The sequence below is a fragment of the Pogonomyrmex barbatus genome, unplaced genomic scaffold (genome assembly GCF_055798465.1).
Source record: "Pogonomyrmex barbatus isolate J1 unplaced genomic scaffold, ASM5579846v1 scaffold11, whole genome shotgun sequence".
Classification (NCBI taxonomy): Eukaryota; Metazoa; Arthropoda; class Insecta; order Hymenoptera; family Formicidae; genus Pogonomyrmex; species Pogonomyrmex barbatus.
The window spans coordinates 893,405-904,868 of record NW_028297107.1 but is presented as its reverse complement, the minus strand read 5'-3'; the positions used below and the strand labels follow the sequence as shown (position 1 = coordinate 904,868).

General features: G+C 38.2%; 2 protein-coding genes across 3 annotated transcripts in view; one reads left to right on the top strand and one right to left on the bottom strand.

Annotated features, from left to right (window-relative positions):
• LOC105422706 (twisted gastrulation protein homolog 1-A) overlaps positions 1-8,518 on the top strand; it is a 12,821-nt gene extending 4,303 nt beyond the window's left edge. The window contains exons 2-4 of the mRNA XM_089070765.1: positions 3,628-3,851; positions 4,930-5,136; positions 5,510-8,518. Of these exons, the coding sequence (XP_088926891.1) occupies positions 3,629-3,851; positions 4,930-5,136; positions 5,510-5,814 (735 nt within the window). The 5' untranslated portion in view covers position 3,628 and the 3' untranslated portion in view covers positions 5,815-8,518. The remainder of the gene's footprint in view (positions 1-3,627; positions 3,852-4,929; positions 5,137-5,509) is intronic.
• On the bottom strand, positions 6,689-11,322 carry LOC105422707 (uncharacterized). Of its 2 annotated transcripts, none has more exons than XM_089070763.1 (10): positions 11,163-11,322; positions 10,765-11,070; positions 10,455-10,676; positions 10,305-10,380; positions 9,918-10,096; positions 9,582-9,837; positions 9,001-9,225; positions 8,822-8,902; positions 8,606-8,703; positions 6,689-8,132 (listed from the first exon to the last, which is right to left on the bottom strand). In XM_089070763.1, the coding sequence occupies exons 2-10, from the start codon at positions 10,864-10,866 to the stop codon at positions 8,028-8,030; spliced, it is 1,344 nt and encodes a 447-aa protein (XP_088926889.1). In that variant the 5' UTR covers positions 10,867-11,070; positions 11,163-11,322; the 3' UTR covers positions 6,689-8,027. The 2 variants fall into 2 exon arrangements, with proteins under 2 accessions (XP_088926889.1, XP_088926890.1); XM_089070764.1 differs by having other exon boundaries at positions 8,606-8,697.
• Positions 11,323-11,464: the final 142 nt, after the last annotated feature.

The window sequence follows — 11,464 nt, the reverse complement described above, 5'->3', positions numbered from 1 at the left end:
GTTTCTAAATGTGTCTTTACATTTATTTAATAGCGATTAGCCAGTGACGTTTTATGTACACAGAAATTAAGGAATTTATTTTAAATCTCTAAAACTTTTAAAACTGAAATCCGAATAAATACTTTCCAATATAAAATACAGTTTAAAAGATTATTATAAAGGGTATCAATTTGACACGGTGAAAGCGGAACAGCCCCCGTTATTCTTGTTGCTTGTCATGCATGTGAGCATAATAGAACTGATGAATAGCCCGACTCTCGTTTGAGCAGGTCGTTAAACAGCTGAATCTCTTGAAGCGGTAGAAATGACTAATAAATATTTTCAAAATTCTTAGATTTCGATATACAGATACAGATTGATAATTAATTTTAACGTGATTTATCCAGACTTACCGTTTTTCCGTAATGACGGAAATCTTTAGGGGATATATTATACCTATTTTTATTTATAATGAAAAAAATCATGAAAAAAATTATAAATTCTATTAATGCTTTAATGTAATTAGGAAATAATGACAAAAATCTCAATTTTTTTATCCAAATACTTTAAGTATTTAAAATGATTTAAATACATCTTGCAATGCAAAAATTAATTATTCTATGAATAAAATAAAATTTTTATTTACAAAATATCCCTAATCTCTGCAAGAAAACTTTATATAAATAATTTTAAATTAACTTAAAGTAATTATATAAGAAAATTTAGATTTTTGTTATTATTTCTAATTACATTTTGATTAGAGCACACTTCTACTTATTTATTTAAATAATAATTTGGATGCAGAGGTTCTAAACCGCTGCTAAACTTTTTTGTGTTAATTTTAAATGCAATTTAGAGTGATCTGTAATTTTTCATAATTTTTTATTTCTGTTAATATAAAAATTATAAAAATAGGTGTGATAACATTCAAACGGCTTAATCAAACCGCCTCCAAACCAAAGTGGCTCATATCGGCTCATATGAAAGAACATAGCAGATAATTACCTGAAATCGTAAACCATTCTACAGCGATCGTGCGCCTTCATTTACGAATGACCCAGGACCGAGTCGAAATTGAGTGGGGGGGGAGGGGGAGAGGGAGGGGTCTCTACCTTAAAAGTACAGTCGTCCCTGCGTCCTCCGTCAAAAAGCTCGCGATTAGTCGACAGCAGGAATCTGCCGTGGTGGGTTCTGTCATTCGGTAGTCTTCAACGAAGTAACAACAAGCGGGCAGAAAAATGTAACAAGCTGAAAAAATGACGCGGACTGTACGAGCAAATATACGGTGGGAAAGCTCACGTGCGGAAGTATAAGGAAAAAGTAAAGTTTTATTACAACAATTCTTTCTGTAATGTGTAATACAAACGAGAGAAAATGGATAACGTAGGACACATGCGCGGAAGTGTGCAAGATAATTTCGTGCCTCCAATACATATGTAAGGAAAAAAAATATGTAAGGAAAAAAAAAGGTTGGAGATACGAGTTGTTTAAGGTGTGTTTAAATTAAAAGATAGAAAACCTAGCTCGACTTAGCAGACTTCGACCTGTGCCGCTCCTGCGTTGCGATCAAAGGGGGACTGGAATATCACAAGTAGCGTATTAATGAACAGAAGATGTGAAAACGTGTGGAAAGTGCGGAGCGTGAAAGTGGCCGTCAGCAGCGAGCACGTTTGAGATCGAGTCGGTCGCGCCTTTTCAATCATCGCGTGCAACAGGTCGTTGTAGCGGAATTCTTTTCCAATAATAATTCACTCGAGTCGATATCGTACGACGCGATTATGTGCGATATATAAATAGATTCTTAATGGGCGCGTTCGAAAGGTGCAATTATCGCACGAATGATCATTTCGCATTTTCGATTAATGTCGTCTCCTTATCCTTCCCTGTTATCTTGCCATATTCAATGCTCCAGGGAATAATTTGCAGCTGTCAGCTTACAGGGACACATAATAATTTTGAAGAGTCTAAGATTATGACTCTCGACAATCGCAAGCATTTTATAGAAACGATCGCGTTTTTTGACTAACAAATTTGTGTGTATTTGCCATCACCTGCCAAACAGAAACAATTTGCCATATAAAAATCTGCGAATGATCGATCGAGAAATCAAAAGATAATCCAAAAATAATTTCTACGTAACTTTCTCCGTCTACATTTGCTGTTGGTTAATTTTAAAGAAGATTCATTATCTTTTGCGCCTCGCCGTGGGAAACGGTTTCCGTTTAATTTTCACAATTTCTTGCGGGCAGGAAGCGAAATCACTTCCACTTCCATTAGCGAAGAGACCCCGAATTCGCGAAGGCTTAAACGGAGTTTAAACGGTGACCTCGGCGGTTATCCCTGGAATGGAGAAGAGCAACATTACGCTGATTGTTCTCGGGTTAGCACGTTATAGCAGTGTTTGCCAGGAGAGGAGACTGAAATTTCATTCTTTTTAGCACGCGTTCCCGCTTAATGACACCCTGACTCACGTTCGTGAATATTCTTAATAATCTTAATCGGGCCTCGCGCGTCGGAATAATTCATTCCTCTCGTCTCCACTGGTAACGCCACTCCGGGAGTGAGGTAGGGAAACTGTCGTATAATTATAATCGTGTACACTGTCCGGCTATCTACCAGCAGATAAATAATAATCCACATCCACATAATGCGTAAGGAAAAAGTGCGCGTAAAAACGCGCGTGGACTGTTGCGGTTAAACGCGATCGTATAATTTTCAGCGATAACGCGATGATCAAGTCACGCTTATAGTTTAGCCTTTAATCAGGCCGTTTTATCAGGCTTTTCACAATTTTCAAAGAAATTTTAAAGGATGACATTTTTCTACGTGGAAAAAATTTCGGATAGTTTGTAGCAGTCACAATATTTTATAGCGCTCAAAAATATTGTGCTAGTAAGAAGCCCTTCTAGAAATGTCTGAACAAAATTGTTTCGTTAGATAGATTAAAATGAAAACGACGACGGTATGTTAAATATATGGCTAATAAAAAAAAAAATATTGTACAAAAATTATTGTACGTGGAGAAAAATTTGAACTTTATTCCGTTGCAACTTGCTTAAGAGTACATTCCGAATTCCAAGATGTTTTTGAAAATGCTTTTTCTTTTTTGTGAAAAGTACTGAAGATCTACTTAATAATTTTTCTTCTTAATAATTTTTTTAGTTACGTAGAAAACAAATCGGAATAAGTACATGACTTCTGTTATTTTCTGTTCTTTTATTTATAACATGCATTAAAATTTCTTTCCTTTTTATATAATTATAGAATCTCGTTTGTCAAATTTTGAAATTTGCTACGTGGAAAATTACTGAATTTATTAATAATTTATTCAAGGCAAACATTAACAAATCGCAACGCACACTCATACATTTCAGCAACCTGTTTTTTTTTTTCTGTGACAAAATAATTTAAACGTCTCATTATTTATGTTTCAACACACAATTTCAAAACAATTTTCTCAAGCCGAACGATTTGAAAAACTTATTTACGTCCGTATATCTAAAATTCCAAGGAGATCTCCTTATCTCTCCTCGTCTCAAAGTACATAAATCCGTAATGAGAATCTGAGAAAAGAGTTTTACCGTTACTGTTTTGTGCAAAGTGTGCAAGTCAGGTAGGAAAAAACTAACTCGAATTTATCCTAAACAGGATGACGAGGTGGAGCGTGTTGTTCGTCGCGGCTATCGTCGGGATTCTGTTACTGACGACCGCAACGAAACGTTCAGAAGCGTGCAACGAGGCGATCTGTGCCAGTGTTGTCAGCAAGTGCATGTTGACGCAGAGCTGCAAGTGCGATCTGGTCACCTGCACCTGCTGCAAAGACTGCTTCTCGTGTTTGAGTTACTTGTACGACGAGTGCTGCTCATGCGTCGGTAAGATGTCACAGAGGATAATTGAATCCTGCTCGATTGAATTTAAATATATATATATATATATATATATATTCAATATATATATATATATATATATATATATATATATTGAATTTAAATATATATATATATGATATATATAATATATATATATATATATATATATATATATATATCTCAGTCAATATTTTCGCGCTATTAATAGATTTCCATCCTGAAATAGCGTTGTGACAATTGTTGTATGAGACACCGTGTGTCGAAAGTTTAATTCACGCACGAAAACACGAGTGAAAGTCAGATTTATAAATGATTGGGGGATCAAAGCTTAAATAGTAAAATTTTATGCAAAATCTTTATACGCTTTAAATGAATTGAATTTTAATGATCATTTCTTGTTACATAATGATTCTATTTTAATATTAATTGATATCCTTGATTTAATGTAGAGTATTTCAGAATAAAAGGAGATATTTTGTACGCTTGAAAGAGAGAAGCTTGATAAGTTATATTCGGAGATAAAAATGAATGATCGGCGAAAGCTTTAATTTATGCTTAGTTTCCAAATTACGAATTGAAATGCAACTCATAATAAAACTAATCCATAAAACTAATAATGTTAAATGTCTGTAATTAAACAATATAATCAATATAATAATAATAATAATATCTATTAGATAATTAATGAAATATCAGAGACATTAATATACATTAATGTCAGAGGCATTATATGATTCACCGCTAGAATACTTGCGGGATTCAACGTTGAACAACTATTTCTCAATTTCTGATGGACTAGAATAAATTTCAAAACAATAAAGTCTTCTCCGATCATTTGTCTTTTGTATCAAGACAATTATCAGAATTACTTGAAATAAACAAAATTTGCAATGTTTATAAATCACTGAATTATTACTAACGATTTTTAATCGATCGGATGATATCTCGTACGCGAAGAGAATGAGCAGATACTTAAAACCGCCTTTATCCGGTCCTTATCCTACTTTCCTCAAGACCAGGAAACGACGACAATTTCGGAACATATAAATGACGTAATGGACGTAATTCCGTGGGTGCGCAGATCTCTGCCCGAAGCCGAACATCACCGACAACCCGTTGAGCAAGAAATCTCACGTGGAGGAGTTCAGCGAGCCGGTGCCGGCGCTCTTCCAGGCACTCACAGCCGAAGCGGACTCGCTCGAGAGATGGCTCACCTTCACGTATCCGGTAGACTTTGACATGGCGGTATTTGCGCCGAAACTCGAGAACGAAATGAAATATCATATGCGTAAGTATCAAAATTGCCACCACCGTGAGAGAAAGCGCGCGACTCCCACCTACGTTCGGAATCCGAACCGAGAAACTGCGAGCGCGCGCGAACGGATTAATTGCTCACCGCTTCGCAATTGTGTCTCGCATTCAATAAAATGAATCAGAATGAATACGAATATTATGCGGGGGGGGGAGGGGGGGGGGGAGGGAAAAAATCTGACTCTCTTTCGCGGAATAGATGTAGCATAAATAATTATACGACGGAACGAGCATCGTCCTCAGCCTGGGATTCGCGTCGAGGATTCTGCGGTTAAACTCACTCGAGGCGCGAATGATGTTGATTAAACCGCCGCGGGGGCTAACGAGGCTTGGCTTGTTTTGCTTGGCAGAAACCGCGAACGAGGAGCTGCACCCGCTGAAGCCGAACGTGATGACGGTGAACTGCACGGTCGCGTTCATGGCGCAGTGCAATTCCTGGAACAAGTGTCGGGCGTCCTGCCAGAGTATGGGCGCCACGAGCTACAGGTGGTTCCACGACGGTTGTTGCGAGTGCGTAGGCGACACGTGCATCAACTACGGAATCAACGAATCGAGATGCACGCACTGTCCGCTGGACAAGGAGGACGACCTGAAGGACCAGTACGACGATTACGGTCAAGACGAGGACGAGCTGGGCGAAGACGGGATGGATTAGCCTTCCGTTCGCGTCCGAACGCTTCCCTCATTCCAAATATATACAGCGATGAAGAGGGAAAAGTGTGTTTCGCGTGTTTCAAAGACATTCCCCCCCTCCCCCCCCCCGCCCCGTCCCCCGTCCCCCGTCGATAACGTCGATCGCGTCGAAGTTGATCTTTTTGTAAAGAGAAAGATTCGTCATTTCACATCACATCGTGTAGAAGAGTGGAACTTTACCCTAATCTTGATATTTCAAGTTTTATCCTACGGAAAGCAACCGGCGTTTAATAATAATTTATTGACGGCTAAAATTAGCGAATGTATACAACAAATTTGAAATTAATTTCTACGGGTGTCTGCCTCCTGCGAGCTTGATTCTTCGAATCCAGTGATTTTCCTTCGATGATTCTGAATAATCTTGGAAATCGATCGCGATTGTGATAAAAACTTGCAAGTTGTAATGAGTAGATACGTCTAATGTTAGACGTATCCTTTTACAAGGGATTTTAATACTGGATACTTTATAATTTAAGGCGCGAATCGCCGATCATATATATCGATATACATAAATATATGATAATCGGCGTATCGTCAAGAAGCGTGAACGCGAACGTTTTTGCAGGCGTGATCGTTCTCCTCGTTGAACTCTGGTCTCTGTATATGACTGCAACAATGTAATATGTAAATGTAGCATTTTGTTTCTTTTTTTTTTTTTTTTTACTTAAGACTATACTTGGGTAACGTTAGATTATTGTACAACGTCGAAAATCTTTATTATCGCATCCGTGCCATAAGTAAAATTGTACATACATCAAACTTGTCTTCGATCAGAAATCGAGATCACTTTACACATGCAGGACTCCTCTTAAGAAATGCCTCTGGTAACGAATATATTTGATAACGTGGGTTTACAGTACCGCCGATAAATTTTCGGACATTCTGTAAAACGATGTTTAAGTTTCTGCAAGAATAGTATTTTTAAAGCATTTCCACTAACTTATATTAAAATTTGATTTTATTTTACTAAAAAATATTTTCAAAAAACTGCTTAATATTCGTAAAAGAAAAAGGTACATAAAGAGAGAAATATAAGTTGACATCCTCAAAAATACGTTAAAAAGATGTTTAAAGTATAGAAGATCGTAGAGACAGATTAACAATGATTCTATTTCATTTGACTTTTATTTATGTAATACGCGGATATATATATATATATATATATATATATATATATATATATATACTGGATTTTATTTATCGGACGTGTAGATGATGTTCGAAAATTTACAAGCGGTAGCACTGCGTATCTCTAGTTGTATGACGCACACGCAGTCACGATTAGGGTAATGTAAAATGCACAGTTTTTTTTTTTTTTTCAAGTGGAATGTGATATGCTTCGGGGTCGAATGATATTTAACAAGACGCGTGCGAATACACTCTCGAAATTCGCGCTACGATGAAACGCGGGAATAACGATCACACATACACGCACCGAGCGGGATTCGAGAGAGATCGAAGAACAATCCCCATAAATCGAGAGGAAAACAATATTAGAGATGATACGTACAATTGTATATATGAATTTTAACAATGTACAGAAAATCCATTTTTCAAACGTAGGCAAAGGGCTACACTTCGTAACACTTATTAAATTAATAAAAATTCCTTCAAAACGACACAACACTCTCTTAAATGTAACTTTTTTATGAACTTGATCGCGTATGTTTTACGATAAACATTACGAAGTGGGCAACCTATATAACATTTTTTTTATATATTTTTCTATTGTTAGTTGCACACACTCACAGATAAGCACGTACTAACTCGCGCCGTCATATCGCGCTCACAAATATCAAACATGTATACATCATAAATAAAACTGATCGCATCTCTAAGTGAATTCAACAAGTCTTATCGTGGCGATTTATCGTATCGGATCACTAGAACCATGAAATATAAGAAATACCTTCAATCTGGAGTACAACAAAAAAAGAAGATTTCCTTTTCTTGGAAAAAGGAAATAAAAAGTAAAATAACAAATTTTTTTCACATCAGTACAAGTTTCATTTTTTAACAGAAAAATGAAACTTCGAGAAAAATTTTGTATTGATTTTATTTTGTTAGCAGTATTTCTTAAAAGATTTGAAGGAATGGTTTCACGATTCGGTGATCCAAGGATCGATATTTTTTTTCGGATATATTTTAGAATTACGAAGCAAAGATGTCAGATATTTAAGTGGGTGGATGATCATCTTGTATCTCGTTGCTTTCCGGCAACTTGATGAAGGACAGATCGCCGCCGCTCCACATCGAGTACAATTGCGATCTCGTGCACTCCTAAAATCAGCGACGTTTATGCTGTATGAAAGAGAGGAGAATGACAGAACCAAGCGAGAGAGCTAGTTTCTGATAACATTCGAAACGTTGTGTAACATAACAAGACAGTGTAAATAGAAGAGTGCAACCGCAACGAGTAAAAGTTATTCGTACGCCATTATTTTTTTCCGACTGCATGCATCCTATATGTATCTTCTTGTAGCGTTATATTTTAGTCATTTAATTTAAATCTTCTTATACATTTCTTGTACATATATTATACGTTTAGAATTTATGTGTTTATCTGTGGAAATTCATAAAAGTATCATTGTACGAATATCTTTTTTTATTCACTGAATGTCGATGTCATAAAGGACACCGGCTTAATAAACTTAAATTTACTAACATTGTATTTTCTCTCTCTCTCTCTCTCTCTTTCCTTCTTTCTTTCTCTCATCTTTTTAACAGTGAGAAAACTAATCTCATTTATTTACCCCGCCACCCGCGCTTTCCGAACCCGATCGGCTGTGCGCCGAGACACAGGAGTCGGTTGACGAGCTGCTCTTGCGAGATGGCAGTGTGTCCGCTGTACCTTCAAAGAAACGTTTGATCTAAGATCATCGCGCTTGAACTTTGATTGAACCTTAACACCATTTTCGGAGCGTTTCGGCGAATATAAAACATTAGGAGCACGATACTGACGCACTCACCAGTTTCAGTTTCTCTATGATCGCAATGGGAGTGAATGCTATCCTTGCTGTCGCCATGACTGCCACTGGCACCACTTTGTTCTGCAGCAACATTACGACAGTACATCAATCCCCTCGCGATTTCCTATTTCGGTTTAACAACTTTATCTTCATGATAAATAACGATGAGAAAATCTTACCCGAGTCCCTGTGCTCGCCACTATGAACACTATGATCGCTATCACGGTGACCGGACTGATCGGAATGATCGCTGGAATCCTGAGGCCAGCATCTGGGTGAACCTACCCTACGTGACCCTGACCAAATAGCGGAATCGTAATTCGAATCGAAATTGCAGGTCGTCAAAGTGACGCCCGGGATATGTTGACTAGTATAAGCCGAGAGCTGATTGGACGGCCGAACTCCTGCACAACGTATAACCTTCGAATCGCACGCGAGAACGCGAAAAAAATGGGATAACTATTCATATTTAGCCCATCAAATTCGCTATTTCGATCTTACGAAGATCAGATGACATCACGAACGAAAGGAAAGTTGTTCTGCTAAAAGTATTGTCTAAAAGTATTGTGTATTCGATAGTTGACTTTGATGAATTTTAATTTTCGGATAATTATTTTCGAAGAAAGACTAGATTACCAAGAGTACAAGAGTATCCTTGGATTCATATTTCGCGGAGAAATTGTTTTTCGTGAGATTTCCTTTCGCAAAAATCATCTACGTTGTTCTCGCAAACCACCGCGGTGGATCGAGCATTTGCTACCTGGCTTGCAAGACAACAGCTGAATGGCCTCCTGGAGACCGTCCTGACTAGCCATCGTGGATGTTTTCCACACTGAGTCGGGCGTGGTCGACCTACTACGGTCCTGCTGAGGCACCCTTAATCGCGACCTCGCGTCCTGACGCGGCCATTCTATGACGTGCTTGCAATCCCAGGGCATCGACCAGCGCCTCATCGTGCTCTCGGCGGACTCGCCTGACATTTCCGCCGCGGCTGTTTCCGACCATCTCCTCTGAACCTTGACATGAAGCCAATGATGTGTTTATTACGATTAAGAAGAAAATCAAAGAAGTGCAAGCAAGAGAAAATGCCAATTACCTGCAGAGGAAATAACGAATATGGCAAGGGAGATCTCCGATTCTGCGTGGAGTGTTGGGTAGACGAGGAAGAAATTGGGGGTACCGGCGAGCTGTAAAGACGCTCGAAACATTGCTGAAGCGCGGCGATATCGCAATCACCACTGCCGCTCTGAGAACAAGAGCATTCTGCCATGCCACCTGAATAGTTGAAAAGTTGAAATCAACCAAATCATTGGAAATAGAATTTTAATTCTATCAAAACCATTAACTAAGATGTCTCGCTTTAAATTACAATTTTAAATATCCCAATCATTTTAATATTTGAAATAACCTTATTTTAATTTATATTTTAATAATTCTATGTAATCACTATGAAAAACGTATTGCTTTAATAATACAGCCTTACCCAAGCACTCGCAACAAGCAACGCAGAACTGATACTGCAAATTTATGAATGTCAAGAGATTTTCTCTGAGAATATCCTGAAAATATGAAGTACCCTATCAGTTACGCTGACAACATTTTTACAACTATTTGACTAAAATATATTACTAACATGCTTATCTCCATCATTGTCGCGAGCTTCGTGATCCCTTAAAGCAGTGATCACATGATTTTTAACTGTACTGCTGGCTATATGCGTAGCTTTCGTCAATTCTTCCCATCCAGCTAGACATTGGCCTGTCAGACGGCACTGCGCCACTGTATCATGCACGGAGAGAAGCGCTTGCAGAGATTGAGCCAGTTTAGTACCAGCTGTACATAGGCCATTAAGTGTCTGAGTAGTATGAGAGATGATTTTATTATATATGTGACAGCAACCAAAGCACTATCAGAAATATATTAATAACCAGAAATATACCAACCTGTAAGTACGTCAACCAGTTACCGAGGCATTCGTTTATCTCTAACTGACCTCTCGAAATTTGACCGTCAATAGACTTTGGTTCCGTTCCACCTTCAGCCATAGCTGAACTCTTTTAGACCAACTGTCTAATAGAATTCATCGCTGCCTCACACGCGAACCATTTCGAGTGCCGGGCGTGGTAAGCAAAGGCGAGACGCGGGATTCGTTTACACGCAGGATTCATCGTGCGAAATATTAATAAAAGCGGCAATCTCATGGCAAGCCGAGAATGATTGACGCGTTAACGCGTTAACACAAAGCTCTCCTGAAAGAAAAAAAGTAAAGGTCGTACGAACGAATAATAGACCCAACCGACTGTCCTTAATTGGCAATAATTATACATATCTCGATACTCACATCTTCCTAATTGAATTAATGCGTAATCGAAGATTATGCTATCGATTGTCTCTTGGGAAAGTCATGTCTCTCTCTCTCTCTCTCTCTGGTATTGACACCGGTCCCCTCAGATATCCGCCATATGAGATGTCGGAGATGTCGGCACTTGCGCGCGCCTTTACCTCCCTTGTCGCTTGCTTACTTTGAGAGATAGTACTATGAAATTCTGTCAGATGACGTCAATTGACGCCCAAAGCGCTGGCAAAATTATTCCGGGATATTTTACAATTGCTATTGTACCTGTCGTTGGTAGGTAGAGTTGG

Bases quoted from the DNA above. Each gene is read 5' to 3' on its own strand.
- LOC105422707 (XM_089070763.1), bottom strand. From the start codon at position 10,866: ATGGCTGAAGGTGGAACGGAACCAAAGTCTATTGACGGTCAAATTTCG. The intron at 9,838-9,917 runs GTAATTGGCATT...CTTCATGTCAAG, and splicing joins ATTCGTTATTTCCTCTGCAG to GTTCAGAGGAGATGGTCGGA. The intron at 8,133-8,605 runs GTAAATAAATGA...CGCTGATTTTAG, and splicing joins CGGAAAGCGCGGGTGGCGGG to GAGTGCACGAGATCGCAATT.